A 16706-nucleotide genomic window follows, 5' to 3' on the forward strand; every position below is an offset into this window, starting at 1 on the left:
GGAATGATTTTCCATGAATAGATTTACCCTGAATAGTCTGGGGAGATGCCCAACTGTCTTGCAATGAAGATTCTAAGAGACCTTTATTGCTCTGAATGATCTTCAGTGACTCTTTTCTGTCACAAACTGATCTCATCTGAGTGGTATAGAGAGATTCCTAGCAGCTATGTAATGTACAGTAATTTAGAACTTTGTTGCCCTGAATTATCAACAGTGAATTCTTTTGTTGCAATGAAGTATTTTCAAGAACGAATCTTATCCTGAATAGTGAGGAAAGTAATATAGATTTTCTGATAACTTTCTCACTTTGAATTGTCCGGAGAGATTCCTAACTGTTTTTCTTCTGAGACTTTTCATTGCAAAAAATGATCAGTAGTGAATTTTTTCTTGCAATGAATAATTTTCATGAATCGATCTTCCTGAATCATCAGGAGAGATTCCTAACTGCTTTGCAATGAAAAATTTCAGAGAGTTTTGCTGCCATGATCAGCAGTGATGCCTTTGTTTCCAATGAAATACTTTCACACCAGATCTCCTCTGAATTAGCATGAGAGATTACTAACTGCTTTGAAATTAATAGTCGCCAAGAACATTGTCACCCTGAATGACCATCAGTAACTGCTTGTTTGGAATGAACAATTTTCATGAACCAATCTCCCCTGAATGGTTAGGACAGACTTACCGGCCATGAAATGAAAAATTTCCAAGAAACCTGTGGTTTATTGTTTGTTTAAAATTTTTGGCAAAAAGAAATCATTTTTTGCTTAAAATTAATTTATGTCCAACGATTGATTTTGCAATTAAATATCTTGAAAAAAATTGAATTTTTGTTGAAAAAATCTAATAATTTTTTTAGGCAAAATATCTTTTTTTTTTGCTCAACAGCATCAAAAATATTTTGAAAAGATATTAATTTTTTCATCAAATATTGATTAATATTTATTCTGCCAGAAAAGTGAATTTGCCATTCAAAATTGAGAAAAACATTTATTGCTGGGAGAATAAATTAAATACTAATTTTAGTCAAAAATCTATATTTTGATTGAAAACGAAAACTATTTTGGCAAAAAATGAATTTTTCATTAAAGATTATTTTTTTCTGACAGAATATTGATTTTTGCAAATAAAAATATTTTAAAATTTGATTTTCCATTTGAAAAAATCAAATAATATTTTCAGCCGAAAAGACAATGATTAAAAAGAGAAAAATATCAATTAAATATTTTCTTGTCAAAATACAGATTTTGAAAAATAATAATGACTATTTCATCAAATGATAGATTAATATTTATTGTGCCAAAATGCAGTTCAATATTGAGAAAAGCATTTATTTTTCATAAGTCAAATAGCAATTAAATATTTTTCTGCCAAAATATAAATGTTTGCAATTTAAAATCTTGGGGCAATGTATATATATATTGAATGAATTTTTCATGAAATTTTACTCTCCCTTTTTTATCCTCCCACAGGTGCAAAAATTTTTCTCCCAAAAAATTGAAATTGGAATTAAAAATTGAGAAAAAATTGATTTTTGATCAGTACATTATGATCAATTTGTTAGTATATAGGTCTGTTTGTTAGCCTGGGATAGAATTTTCGGTTTGACTTTTTGATACTCTAAGCCCTGGTCTACACTACAAGGTTAGGTCAAATTTTGCCGCATTAGGTCGATGTTATAAGCAATGCATCTACACAACCAACCCTGTTCAGCAGGGGATTGGTCCTTCCTTAGGGTGACCAAATGAAACGGACAAAATATCGGGCCACATGGGGGAGGCAAAAAAAAAAAGTGCCCAGAGCGTCCAAAGCCGCATTATCAGGACAAATGGCGTCAGGACAAAGAACTAAAATTCGGGACAGTCCTGATTTTATCGGGACGTCTGGTCACCCTATCCTGCTTTGAGCAGGGGGTTGGACTAGATGACCTCCTGAAGTTCCTTCCAACCTGATATTCTATGATTCTATGACCTAAAGGGATCTTAAAATAGACTGCCGGTGGGGGGAGTAGCACTAAAATTGACCTTGCTGGGTCAAATTAGGGGTAGTGCAGACGCAATTCGATGGTATTGGCCTCTGGGAGCTATCCCAGAGTGCTCCAATGTGACCGCTCTGGACAGCACTTTCAACTCCAATGCACTAGCCAGGTACACAGGAAAAGCCCTGTGAAATTTTGAAATTCATTTCCTGTTTGGTCAGTGTGGTGAGCTCAGAAGCACAGGTGACCATGCAGTCCCAGAATCACAAACGAGCTCCCGCATGGAGTGAATGGGAGACACTGGATGTGATTGCTGTATGGGGAGAAGAATCTGTGCAGGCCGAACTCCGATCAAAAAGAAGAAATGCTAAAAAATATGCCAAAATCGCACAGAGCATGGTGAGCAGAGGCTTACAACAGGAACACACAGCAGTGCTGCATGAAAGTTAAGGAGCTCAGGCAAGCCTACCAAAAGACAAAGGAGGCAAATGGTCGCTCTGGGTAAGAGCCCCAGACATGCCGCTTCTCTGATCAACTGCATGGCATTCTAGGGGGGACCCTACCACTACTCCACCACTGTCTGTGGACACCTGCAAGGGGAGAGTCTCACACAATAGGGAGGAGGATTTTGTGGATGAGGAAGAGGAGGAGGAGGAGGAGGGAGAGGAGAATGCACAGCAGGCAAGTGGAGAATCTGTTCTCCCCAGCAGCCAGACCTTTTAATCACCCTAGAGCCAATACCCTCCCAAGGCGGGTTCCCGGACCTTGAAGCCGGAGAAGGTACCGGCACATTTGTAACTACAGTACAGGGTTTAGAAGCAATTGTGTTTAATGTTTGATTTGCCCTGTAGAATTGGGATGCATTCACGGCCAGTACAGCTACTGAAAAAGTCTGTTAACGTGTCTGGGGATGGAGCGGGAATCCTCCAGGGACATCTCCATGAAGCTCTCCTGGAGGTACTCTGAAAGCCTTTGCAGAAGGTTTCTGGAGAGGGGTGCCTTATTTCGTCCTCCTTGGTAGGACACTTTACCTCACCAAGCCAGTAGCAAGTAGTCTTGAATCATTGCAGCACAAAGCATGGCAGCGAATGGTCCTGGGGTTTGGTCACATTCAAGCAACATTCAGTTTTATCTTTCTGTGTTAGCCTCAGGAGAGTGATATAATTCATGGTCACCTGGTTGAAATAGGGGAATTTTTGTAAGGGAACAGTAAAAGGACCCTGTTCATACTGGGCTGTTTGCACTTGGCTAAAAGGGATCATCCCAGAGAATAGGATGGGGCGAGGGGTGTGCTGCACATCCACCCCAAAACCACAGCCCCTCCTTTTAAATGGCAAACCCAACCAGCATTGCTTGCTATGGGAAAGGAGGGTGCTGCAGTTTGAAACCATTCCCACATGTTATGAAGGCAGAAGAAGCCAATCCCGTGTACCCTTTGGTTTACCATGGCTGCCTGGAGACTGAATTCTGTTGTCCAGCTGTGTGTGATGTGTCACCATACCAGCAGGCGCTCAAAATAAAAGGCAAAATGCGACCTTGTACCTAAAGCACATGTGCTGTCTGCTGTGAATTGCTTGATTCACTGTGAAAGAGTCTCCCCTTTGTTCTCAGAAATGTATCATCTTAAATTTTACTCTCCCTTTTTTATCCCCCCGCAGGTTCAAATGTTTCCATGCTCCCCCTATCATCGCCGTCCCTGAGGTTATCGCAGATTAGAAGGTGAAAAAAACGCACTCGCAATGACATGTTTTCCAAGCTCATGCAGTCCTTCTGCACTGATAGGGCACAGTTGAATGTATGGAGGCATTCAGTGTCAGACACCAGGAAAGCATTAGGTGAGCACGATGAATAGAGGCAGGAGGAGATGCTGAAGCTAATGGGGGAGCGAACGGACATGCTCAATTGTCTGGTGGAGCTGCAGGAAAGGCAACAAAAGCACAGACCACAGCTGCATCCACTGTATAACTGCCTGCCCTCCTCCCCAAGTTCCATATCCTCCTCACCTAGATGCCCAAGAACATGCCGGGGGAGGCTCCAGGCACGCAGCCATTCCACTCCAGAGGATGGCCCAAGCAACAGAAGGCAGTCATTCAAATGGCTTTGATTTGTAGTGTGGTTACAATAAGCAATGAGGCCTTGTTCTTCCCTCCTCCCCCACCCCACCTGGGCTACCTTTTCAGTTATCTCCTTTTTTTTTAATTAATAAAGAAAGAATGCATGGTTTCAAAACCTTTGCCAGCTGTGATTGAAAGGTGGAGGGTGGTTGGCTTACAGGAAATTAAAATCAACAAAGGAGGGTGGGTTTGCATAGAATATCAGGGTTGGAAGAGACCTCAGGAGGTCATCTAGTCCAACCCCCTGCTCAAAGCAGGACCAATCCCCAATTTTTGCCCCAGATCCCAAAATGGCCACCCTCAAGGATTGAACTCACAACCCTCGGTTTAAGCAGGCCAATGCTCAAACCACTGAGCTATCCCTCCCCTGCATCAAGGAGAAACACACACAACTGTCACACTGTAGCCTGGCCTGTCATGAAACTGGTTTTCAAAGCCTCTCTGATGCACAGCACACCTAGCTGTGCTCTTCTAATTGCCCTGGTATCCGGCTGCTCAAAATCGGCCGCCAGGCAATTTGCCTCAACCTCCCACCCCGCCATAAATGTCTTCCCCTTAATCTCACAGATATTATGGAGCACACAGCAAGCAGCAATAACAATGGGAATATTTGTTGCGCTGAGGTCTAACCTAGTCAGCAAACAGTGCCAGTGAGCTTTTAAACTTCCAAAGGCACATTCTACCACCATTCTGCACTTGCTCAGCCTGTAGTTGAACTGCTCAGTATCCAGGCTGCCTGTGTACAGCTTCATGAGCCATGGGAGCAAGGGGTAGGGTGGGTCCCCAAGGAAAACTATTGGCATTTCAACATCCCCAACAGTAATTTTCTGGTCTGGGAAGTAAGTCCCTTCTTGCAGCTGTTTGAACAGCCCAGAGTTCCTAAAGATGCAAGCGTCATGCACTTTTCCTGGTCATCCCACGTTGATGTCAGTGAAACGTCCCTTGTGATCCACCAGTGCTTGCAGCACCATTGAGAAGTACCCCTTGCAGTTTATGTACTGGTTGGCAAGGTGGTCTGGTGCCAAGATAGGGATATGCGTTCCATCTATCGCCCCACCACAGTTAGGGAACCCCATTGCAGCAAAGCCATCCACTATGACCTGCACATTTCCTAGAGTCACTACCCTTGTTAGCAGAAGGTCAGTGATTGCATTGGCTACTTGGATCACAGCAACCCCCCCACCCCCCTCCGCCCGCAGTAGATTTGCCCACTCCAAATTGATTCCCAACTGACTGGTAGCAGTCAGGCATTGCAAGCTTCCACAGGGCTATCGCCACTCGTTTCTCAACTGTCAGGGCAGCTCTCATCTTGGTATTCCTGCGCTTCAGGGAGGGGGAAAGCAACTCAAAGTTCCAGGAAAGTGGCCTTATGCATGCAAAAGTTTCGCAGCCACTGAGAATCATCCCATACCTGTAACACTATGTGGTCCTTCCAGTCAGTGCTTGTTTGCCGGGCCCAGAATCTGCATTCCACTGTATCAACCTGCCCCAATGCTGCCATGATGTCCCAATTGCCACATCCCGTGCTTTCAGGAATGTCTGTGTCTATGTCCTCCTCACAATCATCCTCATGCTGGCATCTCCTAGCCATGTTCTGCACATACTGCAGGATAATGCACGAGTGTTTACAACACTCACAACAGGAGAGGTGAAAAAGGAAAAAAACCCAGGAAAAAAGGCACGAAACGATTGTCTGCTGTTGCTTTCATGGAGGGAGGGGAGACTGACGACATGTACCCAAAAGCACCCTTGACAATGTTTTTGCCCCATCATGCATTGGGAGTTTAACCCAGAATTCCAATGGGCAGCAGAGACTGCAGGGACTGTGGGATAGCTACCCACAGTGCACCACTCTGTGAGTTGATGCTAGCCATGGTATTGAGGCTGCACTCCGCCGACTTAATGCATGTGGTGTGGACATACACAATCGACTGTATAAAATCTCTTTTTAAAGATCAACTTCTATAAAATTGACCTAATTTCATAGTGTAGACATACCCTAAAATGTGTAAACAAGAGACAAAGACACTATGATGTTGCTTCTGCCTAGTCTGCTGGATTTGTTAGTACAATGGGAACAGATAAGAGCAGTTAGAGTGTTACTCTAGAGCACACTTTAGGATTGCCTCAAACCCTATTGGTAGGATACCACAATCAAACCACTTTCCAAACCTTCCCACACCACATGGATTTTAGCTAGTGGTACAAGAAATCTGCTTTCGCCCACCCCCACAATTTCTGCTATTTCGCCAGGTAACATACTGGCCTTTGGGCCCACACTTTGCTTAACCAGAGAGATTTGGGCCCCTGTATCCCTCTGCCCCAGGTATTCCCTGCCAACAATTTGGGCAGCCTTAACATGCTCCATATCTGGTTCTGCAGAGGCTAATCTCACAAAACCAATATGATAGGTTCCAATTGCCTGGGGGCTTTCTGTGTTGAGGACAGCAGAAGTAACACGAGCTATTGGTCGCCTGCTTCCTCCTAGCACAGGGCATTTATTCCTCAAATGATCAGTGGAATTACACCGATATCACCTTTTGGGCTCTTCTGCTTTTACAGGAGATTTGGGATGAGGGTTAGAGGAATGGATGAGGGTTAGAGGAATGGCTGTGGGGAGGTGAGTACCCAGCCTCCCAGCCACCCACCCTCTTGCTAGAGATAAAATGGGATCTTCTCTTCCCACCAGCTTTAAACACTTCTCTCAGTGGTTTGTTTTCGATAGATGCCTGGGTCTGTTTAAAGGGATCAGCTATAAAAGCCATCTCATCCACAGTCTTTACATTTTCTTCCCATAGACACTGCTTTACTTTGGCCTTACAGATGCTCAAGAAATGCTCTTGAGCAACAAGATCAAGCATCCCTTCAAAACTTGCCACCTCTTTACCCCTCACCCATTTCCCCAACAAATCTTTCATTTTGTTTACATATTCCCCATTACTCATCCCAATATCCCTTTTAAGATTCCTAAATTTAATTCTATATGTTTCGGGGGTAATATGAAAACTTTGCAAAACATTATTTTTAAATCTACAGTAGTCTAAAGCATCTTCAATAGAAATTCCATTGAATACATTTTGAGCTTTATCAATTAATTTCACAATCAGGGTAGGCACTCTCTTATTATCAGGGACTTCATGTCTTACACACAGCCTTTCAAAGGTAGTCAGATATTCAGCAATATCCTCCTCCTCACTGTATGCAGGCCATAAGTGTTCTCATTTGTGGATTTTTGGTGTGATGGGAGTCTTTGGGGTCGGGGGCTTCTGGTTCTGCTTCTCTAGCAAGTCCAGCTGGTGTTTTCTCTCTCTCTCTCTTTCTTCTCTCTCTCTCTCTCTTTTTCTTCAATAGCCCTTCTGTGTGCAGCCTCCTCTCTGGCTGCCTCCCTGGATGCCTCTGCCTCCATAGTTTCCATGAAACAATGGGTGTTACCATACACACTGTAACGAGAGTGATCACTCATTGTTTCATATTCTCTATGTATATAAATCTTCCCACTGTATTTTCCACTGAATGCATCCGATGAAGTGAGCAGTAGCTCACGAAAGCTTATGCTCAAATAAATTTGTTAGTCTCTAAGGTGCCACAAGTACTCCTTTTCTTTTTGTATTGGATATCACACAATCATATTATAAGGATAAACATGGGGTGCAGGGTGTTCCCCTGAGGTACAGAGTGTCAAACCAATTTCAAGGCAAAGTCAAGCAACCAGTTGGGAGTTGGGGAGGATGTATAAAACACTAAAAGACTAATGAAATGCCTGTCCCTGACCGGAGCACAACCTCACTCCTTACTCCTTCCCTGGGGTACAAAAGGGGTGGGATGAAGACCCCAGACCCAAAATGGAACGTGACCCTAAGTTGTGTAGCCCAGTGGGCCAGCTTACCTGTATTATATTCCTTGCTTTGTTATGCTGCTTTATTATATTTAGAAGTAATGCAAGGAACCTACAGGCTTTTAACCTGTAAGATTTGGCTTTAGTAGATAGTGTGAGGTTTGAGGCCTATAACCTTTGGCATAGATAAACTTAAGTAATGCATAAGTTATTGGGAAGTGACAGTGGCATGCCAGAGGGGGAATTTTGTCCAGAACACTGACGTCAGCCACCCTCAGAACACCACTGACACCAGCACAGAACATAGCTGACGCCAGCATCCGGAAAGTTCCGGACAGAACCTCCGACTGCAAAGCTGCCATGACAGCAAATTGACGTGTATGCTAATAGGGTAACATCATATATATACTAATTTATAGAAAATGGACACCTTAAGGGCAGGAAATACAAATAAGGACCTCTATTGAATATGCATTGGACGTGGCAGCATTAGTCTAACCTACTATAAAAGTAACATCCCAAGGGCAGCAGATGGGCTGGAGAGATGTATGCCTTGGAAAGGGCCACAATGATGGCCACTGGGGAAGATGAGGACAATGACGGTGAAGAGAAAGATAATGGTTAACATTCCAGGGTGTAAGTATGGCAGTCCAAATGTACTTTCTGTATTATCTCTGTCTGCCTTGTTGAATTTAGTGTGTGTATAACTTTGTTAAATTATTAATAAATTATATATTTGTAAATATATAGAGAGAGTTCCTACAGTGTGAGTGTTGCACCTGTGCACATTGGGGTTCCCAAATTATATGATAATTATACAATAATCTTACTGGGTCTGATCTTGGGACAAGAACCTGTTAATCCTCAAGTTACAATTATATATACCCAACTTTGGTATATATACTCAGGCTATAGTTGTAAGGGGTGGGACTCTGGGCGTGCATTGCAGGTATATTTGGGCCTGCTAAGAAGGAGGAGGTGGGAAGAGGGAAAATGGGGAATGGGGAATGGGAAATGAGAATGGTGAATGAGAATGAGGAACAGGGACAAAGGCAAGGCTCTGCAGCATCAGAGCTGGGAAGGGGGACATGGGGTAAATGCTCTGCAGTGTCAAAGCTGGGAATGGAACACTGGGAAACAGACTCTGCTGGAGCGTAGAGCTCTGGAATGTTTGCTTGGAACTAACCCCAGTACACATTGCATTGTCTGTACTTTGGACTTCTGGTCTTCTGCTTTCTGTCTGCATAACAAGAATCAGCGGAGGGGATAAAGGGAAAGCCCTCTAACACAATTTATAGAAAAATGTTTTGGCAAAAAACCCCAAACAATTTTCATAAAAAACAATAGTTTTTGCCAAAAATAGATTTAGCAAGAAAATTAAGGTAAAAATAATTGTCAACAAATGTATTTTTCACTAAAAATTCAGAAAAAAAATCTGTAAAAAAATTATTTTTAAGACAAAAACTTGAAAAAAAATTGATTTTTCATTGGAAAAATAATTTAATAAAATATTTAGGTAAAATGCATTTTTTGATCAAAAACAGAAAAACATATTTTGTAAAAGATGAATTTTTCATTAAAAAAAGGATTAAACTTTTTTCTGCCAAAACATTGAATTTTCAATTAAAATTGAGTGTGCTGCTGGATCAGGCCCCACACAGATGACATTTGGGCTGAGCAGAGTAGGAATTCTGGGGGGGGGGGCTGGCTGCTGTGCGCACCCAATAGCTAGGGCAGTCCCCTGGGAGTGGGAGACCCAGGTTAAACTCCCTCCTCTGCCTGAGCTGGATCAGAGACTTGACCCCAGATCTTCCACCTCTCAGGAGAGTGCCCCAAGCACTAGTCTATAGGAGTATTTTGGGATGGGTCTCTCTCAAACTCTCCTAGCTGCCTACCCATGCTTCAATCACACCTTTGTTGCAATGGATGTAGCCTAGCTCTGCTTTTGGCTGCTAGCTCAAAGAGGGCTTCTAGCCCTCTGCTGTTTCATACCTTCTCTCCACACAGATATTTATGGACTGTGATCTAGTCACCTCTCAACCTTCTTTTGGGTACATGAAGGGCTGCTGGCACTACCTGGGAAGAAGGATAAAGGAGTTTGAGGCACAAGTGTTGTTTTCTTCCATCCTCCCTGTAGAAGGAAAAGGCCTGGGTAGAGACCGTCGAATCATGGAAGTCAACGAATGGCTACGCAGGTGGTGTCAGAGAGAAGGCTTTGGATTCTTTGACCATGGGATGGTGTTCCAAGAAGGAGGATTGCTAGGCAGAGACGGTCTCCACCTAATGAAGAGAGGGAAGAGGATCTTCGGAAGCAGGCTGGCTAACCTAGTGAGGAGGACTTTAAACAAGGTTCACTGGGGGAAGGAGACCAAAGCCCTGAGGTAAGTGCGGACATAGGATACCACGAGGAAGCACGAGCAGGAGAATGTGAAAGGGTTCCTGACTCATACTAAGAAAGCAGGACAAACAGCAAGTTATCTCAAGTGCCTATACACAAATGCAAGAAGCCCAGGAAACAAGCAGGGAGAACGGGAAGTCCTGGCACAGTCAGAAATAACAGAGACTTGGTAGGATAACTCACATGACTGGAGTACTGTCATGGATGGATATAAACTGTTCAGGAAGGACAGGCAGGGCAGAAAAGGTGGGGGAGTTGTATTGTATGTAAGAGAGCAGTATGACTGCTCAGAGCTCCGGTATGAAACTGCAGAAAAACCTGACTGTCTCTGGATTAAGTTTAGAAGCATGAGCAACAAAGGTGATGTCATGGTAGGAGTCTGCTATAGACCACCGGACCAAGAGGATAAGGTGGACGAGGCTTTCGTCCAGCAACTAACGGAAGTTATTAGATCGCAGGCTCTGGTTCTTATGGGAGACTTCAATCACCCTGATATCTGCTGGGAGAGAAATACAGTGGTGCAAGACAAGCCAGGAAGTTTTTGGAAAGTGTAGGTACAATTTCCTGGTGCAAGTGCTGGAAAAACCAACTAGGGGCAGAGCTCTTCTTGACCTGCTGCTCACAAACCAGGAAGAATTAGTAGGGGAAGCTAAAGTGGATGCGAACCTGGGAGGCAGTGACCATGAGATGGTCGAGTTTAGGATCCTGACACAAGGAAGAAAGGAGAGCAGCAGAATACGGACCCTGGACTTCAGAAAAGCAGACTTTGACAACCTCAGGGAACTGATGGGCAAGATCCCCAGGGAGAATAACATGAGGGGGAAAGGAGTCCAGGAGAGCTGGCTGTATTTTAAAGAATCCTTATTGAGGTTACAGGGACAAACCATCCCGATGTGTAGAAAGAATAGTAAATATGGCAGGTGACCAGCTTGGCTTCACAGTGAAATCCTTGCTGATCTTAAATACAAAAAAGAAGCTTACAAGAAGTGGAGGATTGGACAAATGACCAGGGAAGAGTATAAAAATATTGCTCGGGCATGCAGGAGTGAAATCAGGAAGGCCAAATCACACCTGGAGTTGCAGCTAGCAAGAGATGTTAAGAATAACAACAAGGGTTTCATAGAATCATAGAATATCAGGGTTGGAAGGGACCTCAGGAGGTCATCTAGTCCAACCCCCTGCTCAAAGCAGGACCGATCCCCAATTAAATCATCTTAGCCAGGGCTTTGTCAAGCCTGACCTTAAAAACGTCTAAGGAAGGAGATTCCACCACCTCCCTAGGTAACACATTGCAGGCTGACTGGCCTGTAGTTCCCAGGATCCTCCTTCTTCCCTTTTTTAAAGATGGGCACTACATTAGCCTTTTTCCAGTCATCCGGGACTTCCCCCGATCGCCATGAGTTTTCAAAGATAATGGCCAATGGCTCTGCAATCACATCCGCCAACTCCTTTAGCACTCTCGGATGCAACGCACCTGGCCCCATGGACTTGGACAGCTTTTCTAATTAGTCCCGAACCACTTCTTTCTCCACAGAGGGCTGGTCACCTCCTCCCCATGCTTGCTGCCCAGTGCAGTAGTCTGGGAGCTGACCTTGTTCGTGAAGACAGAGGCAAAAAAAGCATTGAGTCCATTAGCTTTTTCCACATCCTCTGTCACTAGGTTGCCTCCCTCATTCAGTAAGGGGCCCTCACTTTCCTTGACTTTCTTCTTGTTGCTAACATACCTGAAGAAACCCTTGTTGTTACTCTTAACATCTCTTGCTAGCTGCAACTCCAGGTGTGATTTGGCCTTCCTGATATCACTCCTGCATGCCCAAGCAATATTTTTACATTGGTCATTTGGTCCAATCCTCCACTTCTTGTAAGCTTCTTTTTTGTATTCAAGATCAGCGAGGATTTCACTGTTAAGTCAAGCTGGACACCTGCCATATTTACTATTCTTTCTACACATTGGGATGTTTTGTCCCTGTAACCTCAATAAGGATTCTTTAAAATACAGCCAGCTCTCCTGGACTCCTTTCCCCCTCATGTTATTCTCCCTGGTGATCTTGCCCATCAGTTCTCTGAGGGAGTCAAAGTCTGCTTTTCTGAAGTCCAGGGTCCGTATTCTGCTGCTCTCCTTTCTTCTTTGTGTCAGGATCCTGAACTTGACCATCTCATGGTCACTGCCTCCCAGGTTCCCATCCACTTTAGCTTCCCCTACTAATTCTTCACGGTTTGTGAGCAGCAGGTCGAGAAGAGCTCTGCCCCTAGTTGGTTCCTCCAGCACTTGCACCAGGAAATTGTCCCCTACGTTTTCCAAAAACTTTCTTCAGGTATGTTAGCAACAAGAAGAAAGTCAAAGAAAGTGTGGGCTCCTTACTGAATGTGGGAGGCAACCTAGTGTCAGAGGATGTGGAAAAAGCTAATGTACTCAATGCTTTTTTTGCCTCTGTCTTCATGAACAAGGTCAGCTCCCAGACTACTGTACTGGGTAGCACAGCATGGGGAGCAGGTGACCAGCCCTCTGTGGAGAAAGAAATGGTTCGGAACTATTTCGAAAAGCTGAATGAGCATAAGTCCATGGGGCCGGATGCACTGCATCCGAGGATGCTAAAGCAGTTGGAAGATGTGATTGCAGAGCCATTGGCCATTATCTTTGAAAACTCATGGCGATTGGGGGAGGGCCCGGATGACTGGGAAAAGGCGAATGTAGTGCCCATCTTTTAAAAAGGGAAGAAGAAGGATCCGGAGAACTACAGGCCAGCCAGCCTCACCTCAGTCCCTGGAAAAATCATGGAGCAGGTCCTCAAGGAATCAATTTTGAAGCACTTAGAGGAGAGGAAAGTGATCAGGAACAGTCAGCATGGATTCACCAAGGGCAAGTCATGCCTGACTAATCTAATTGCCTTCTATGACGAGATAACCGGCTCTGTGGATGAGGGGAAAACAGTAGAAGTGTTGTTCCTTGACTTTAGCAAAGCTTTTGACACGGTCTCCCTCAGTATTCTTGCCAGCAAGTTAAAGAAGTATGGGCTGGATGAATGGACTATAAGGTGGATAGAAAGCTGGCTAGATTGTCGGGCTCAACAGGTAGTGATCAATGGCTCCATGTCTAGTTGGCAGCCGGTATCAAGTGGAGTGCTCCACGGGTCGGTCCTGGGGCCGGTTTTGTTCAATATCTTCATAAACGATCTGGAGGATGGTGTGGATTGCACCCTCAGCAAGTTTGCAGATGACACAAACTGGGAAGAGAGGTAGATACGCTGGAGGGTAGGGATAGGATACAGAAGGCCCTAGACAAATTAGAGGATTGGGCCAAAAGAAATCTGATGAGGTTCAACAAGGATAAGTGCAGAGTGCTGCACTTAGGACGGAAGAATCCCATGCACCGCTACAGACTAGGGACCGAATGGCTAGGCAGCAGTTCTGCAGATAATGACTAGGGGTTACAGTGGATGAGAAGCTGGATATGAGTCAAAAATGTGCCCTTGTTGCCAAGAAGGCCAATGGCATTTTGGGATGTATAAGTAGGGGCATTGCCAGCAGATGGAGGGATGTGATCGTTCCCCTCTATTCAGCATTGGTGAGGCTTCATCTGGAGTACTGTGTCCAGTTTTGGGCCCCACACTACAAGAAGGATGTGGAAAAATTGGAAAACATCCAGGGGAGGGCAACAAAAATGATTAGGGGACTGGAACACATGAGTTATGAGGAGAGGCTGAGGGAACTGGGATTGTTTAGTCTGCAGAAGAGAAGAATGAGGAGGGATTTGATAGCTGCTTTCAACTACCTGAAAGGGGGTTCCAAAGAGGATGGCTCTAGACTGTTCTCAGTGGTAGCAGATGACAGAACGAGGAGTAGTGGTCTCAAGTTGCAGTGGGGGAGGTTTAGGTTGGATATTAGGAAAAACTTTTTCACTAGGAGGGTGGTGAAACGCTGCAATGCATTAACTAGGGAGGTGGTGGAATGTCCTTCCTTCGAAGTTTTTAAGGTCAGGCTTGACAAAGCCCTGGCTGGGATAATTTAGTTGGGGATTGGTCCTGCTTTGAGCAGGGGGTTGGACTAGATGACCTCCTGAGGTCCCTTCCGACCCTGATATTCTATGATTCTACTCCAGTGGGATGGCATACACCTGCATGCAATCAGTTGCAATAATTAATAGTCACAATGTGCAATGCATATTGGTCCAGATCTCCATGGCCAGTTGTCGCCGCTGCCATTAGGGTGAACTGGCTCCAGCATTCACAGGCCAGGCAGTGGGGTGACAGAGTCGGCATGAAAGAAGCCTATCTTCCCTCTCCCAGTGGTCCTGCTGCACCGTGCTGGGTACATGGGGAGGGGCTGTGTGGGGAGTTTGCACTGTGTTGCCAACAAGTAACTCTGAGGGGAATGAACTCTGAACTGCTGTCTGTGGGGATTAGCCTTTCTCTGAAAACTTTCACCAACAGGAACCTAGAGGATAGCGCTAAGAGTTGTCAGGGAGAGTGCTTTCACAGCAGGAGCCTGACATCCCTGCGAAATCTTAAGGGCACACAAACCATCTTCCAGCCTTCAGGTCTGGTTATCTGATCTCATGCCAGTGAAATAAACTGGTCATCATGCGCTGGTTTGGGGAACATACAATGAACACCAAAGCCCGTCGGCTTCACATTCCCTAAAGTCTGCTGAGCCCTGTCTGCTCCGCAGCTGGGATTACTCTGTGGGGTGTGATTGGAGAGTCTGGCTCAGCTCCAGGGCAGAGAGAGCCTCTATATATGCCCGGAGAGGGGAAAGCTGTATCAGAGAGAGCTGGAGCCGCCTCGTCCTGCCTTCTCCCACGGTGTGCTCAAAGCTGAGGAAATAACTGCTCGACAAAATGTGCAAAGGATTAGCTGCCTTGCCACACACATGTCTGGAGAGGTGAGAACAATGGGTGTTTGTGCAGAAAACAAGATGGTTGTTGATTTACAGGCAAGATTGCTTCAACTTCTTAAATTAGATGGGGCATTTAAACATACAAATGCTTAGCCCTGTGTTGTGTTGGAGGGCAAGGCGTGAGGCAAGGTCCTGCATGCTGCCCTGTCCCTCACAAAGGACAGTTACAGCATGTAAGACAAAAGCAGGTCTCAGTATTATTCCAAAGAGCAGCGGGAGGGTGTCTTTCCCTGTATGTTGCCTCTGACTGTCATCTGCGCCGCAGGAGCCAGCTGGCAGGGCAGCTGCAGCCCGGACCCGGACCCCAGACCCCCTGGCGGCTGCCCCGGAGCCCAGCAGCGCGGCTGCCTCGGACCGGGTCGGCCGGCCCCCCTGAGCTAGCGGTGCGGGGCCGGGCGGCTGCCCCGGACCGGACCCAGGGCTAGAGCTCGCCGGGCCCGCCGGCTACCCCGGAGCTCACAGGTCCTGCCGGCGCCGGCTGCCCCGGAGCTCGCGGGGAGTCTATGGGATCTGGGCTGTACTGCCAGGGGCTGGATCCTGAGCTGACTGATGCCCACACTGTGGGAGTGGGGTCAGTGAGAGACCCCACACGTAACCCTGGAGGCTTGTGCTTCAAGAAACACCATTCTGAGTGTTGTCTATCACTTAAAATGCTCTGCTGTAGCGCTGAAGTGAAGATACCACCTGCGCAGACAGGAGGACTTCTCCCATCAGTTTAGGTGCCCCACCTCCCCGAGAGGCGGGTGCTAGGCGCTTTCTACAGGGGGGCTAGGTCAGTTTAACTGCATCACTCAGAGGTGTGGATTTTCACACTCCTGAGCTATGGCGTTATACCGTCATTTCCTAGGCATGGGTATAGTCACAATTCCTTCCTGCTTCCTCCTTGTGTAGGGGACATTCACTTGTGCTGGCCAAGGCTACCAACAAATGACCCCACTCCCCATACATGTGCAAGGAGCAGACCTACCTCATTGAGCAGAAGGCAACCAAAGTTCAGCCCATTCCCTGACCCTACCCACACAGCCACTGCGGGAAGTGGGGAGTCAGCAGGTGTGTGGCTGACTCTGACAGGACATGGCTGGCTAGCTTGTGCAAGCATACCAGGCTAGTGCTCACTCCTTCGTCCTCCCTTGCACAGACATCTTGTCCAGCTCGCAATCTAGCCCTGAATACAGAGCTCTGACCCTGCATCTGGAACAACCTGAGAAAGCAACAGTTACACTAGTGAACTGGCCAGTGGCAGATTCCCTGGCTAAACACATGAATCTTTACAAAGTGTTTCTCTTCACAATCCCAACTGCAGATCTGAAGTTGGGCTTTTCAGATCGGGGAGGATTGGGTCTATTGTGTAAATAGCTGTAGACATTGAATACACTGGGGGATCTGTGTATGCCAAGTCTGCTGTTTCCCCTGTAGATTACAGATTTGTGACCCATTATACAGGATTAGGCACAAGGAGAAAAAGATATGTATTGCTTTTTGTGAAGT

At 45.7% G+C, this 16706-nt stretch overlaps 1 protein-coding gene and 1 long non-coding RNA gene across 6 annotated transcripts in view; both read left to right on the forward strand.

The window, feature by feature from the left end:
* LOC125640783 (uncharacterized) overlaps nt 1-4204 on the forward strand; it is an 84900-nt gene extending 80696 nt beyond the window's left edge. The window contains exon 2 of the long non-coding RNA XR_007357900.2: nt 3634-4204. This is a non-coding gene — a long non-coding RNA (uncharacterized LOC125640783). The remainder of the gene's footprint in view (nt 1-3633) is intronic.
* Nucleotides 4205-14980: 10776 nt separating this feature from the next.
* LOC125640780 (regulator of G-protein signaling 5) overlaps nt 14981-16706 on the forward strand; it is a 71890-nt gene continuing 70164 nt past the window's right edge. For 2 of the 5 annotated variants that reach the window (XR_012669625.1, XM_048859681.2), the window contains exon 1: nt 14989-15203. Coding sequence is in view for 4 of the 5 variants with exons in the window: in XM_048859681.2 (XP_048715638.1) it covers nt 15160-15203 (44 nt within the window). In the remaining variant the exon portion in view is untranslated. Of the gene's footprint in view, nt 15204-16706 lie in introns of all 5 variants that reach the window. The other 3 variants (XM_048859680.2, XM_048859679.2, XM_048859682.2) reach the window with 3 other exon arrangements.

This window comes from Caretta caretta, chromosome 8, assembly GCF_965140235.1.
Source record: "Caretta caretta isolate rCarCar2 chromosome 8, rCarCar1.hap1, whole genome shotgun sequence".
Taxonomy (NCBI): Eukaryota; Metazoa; Chordata; order Testudines; family Cheloniidae; genus Caretta; species Caretta caretta.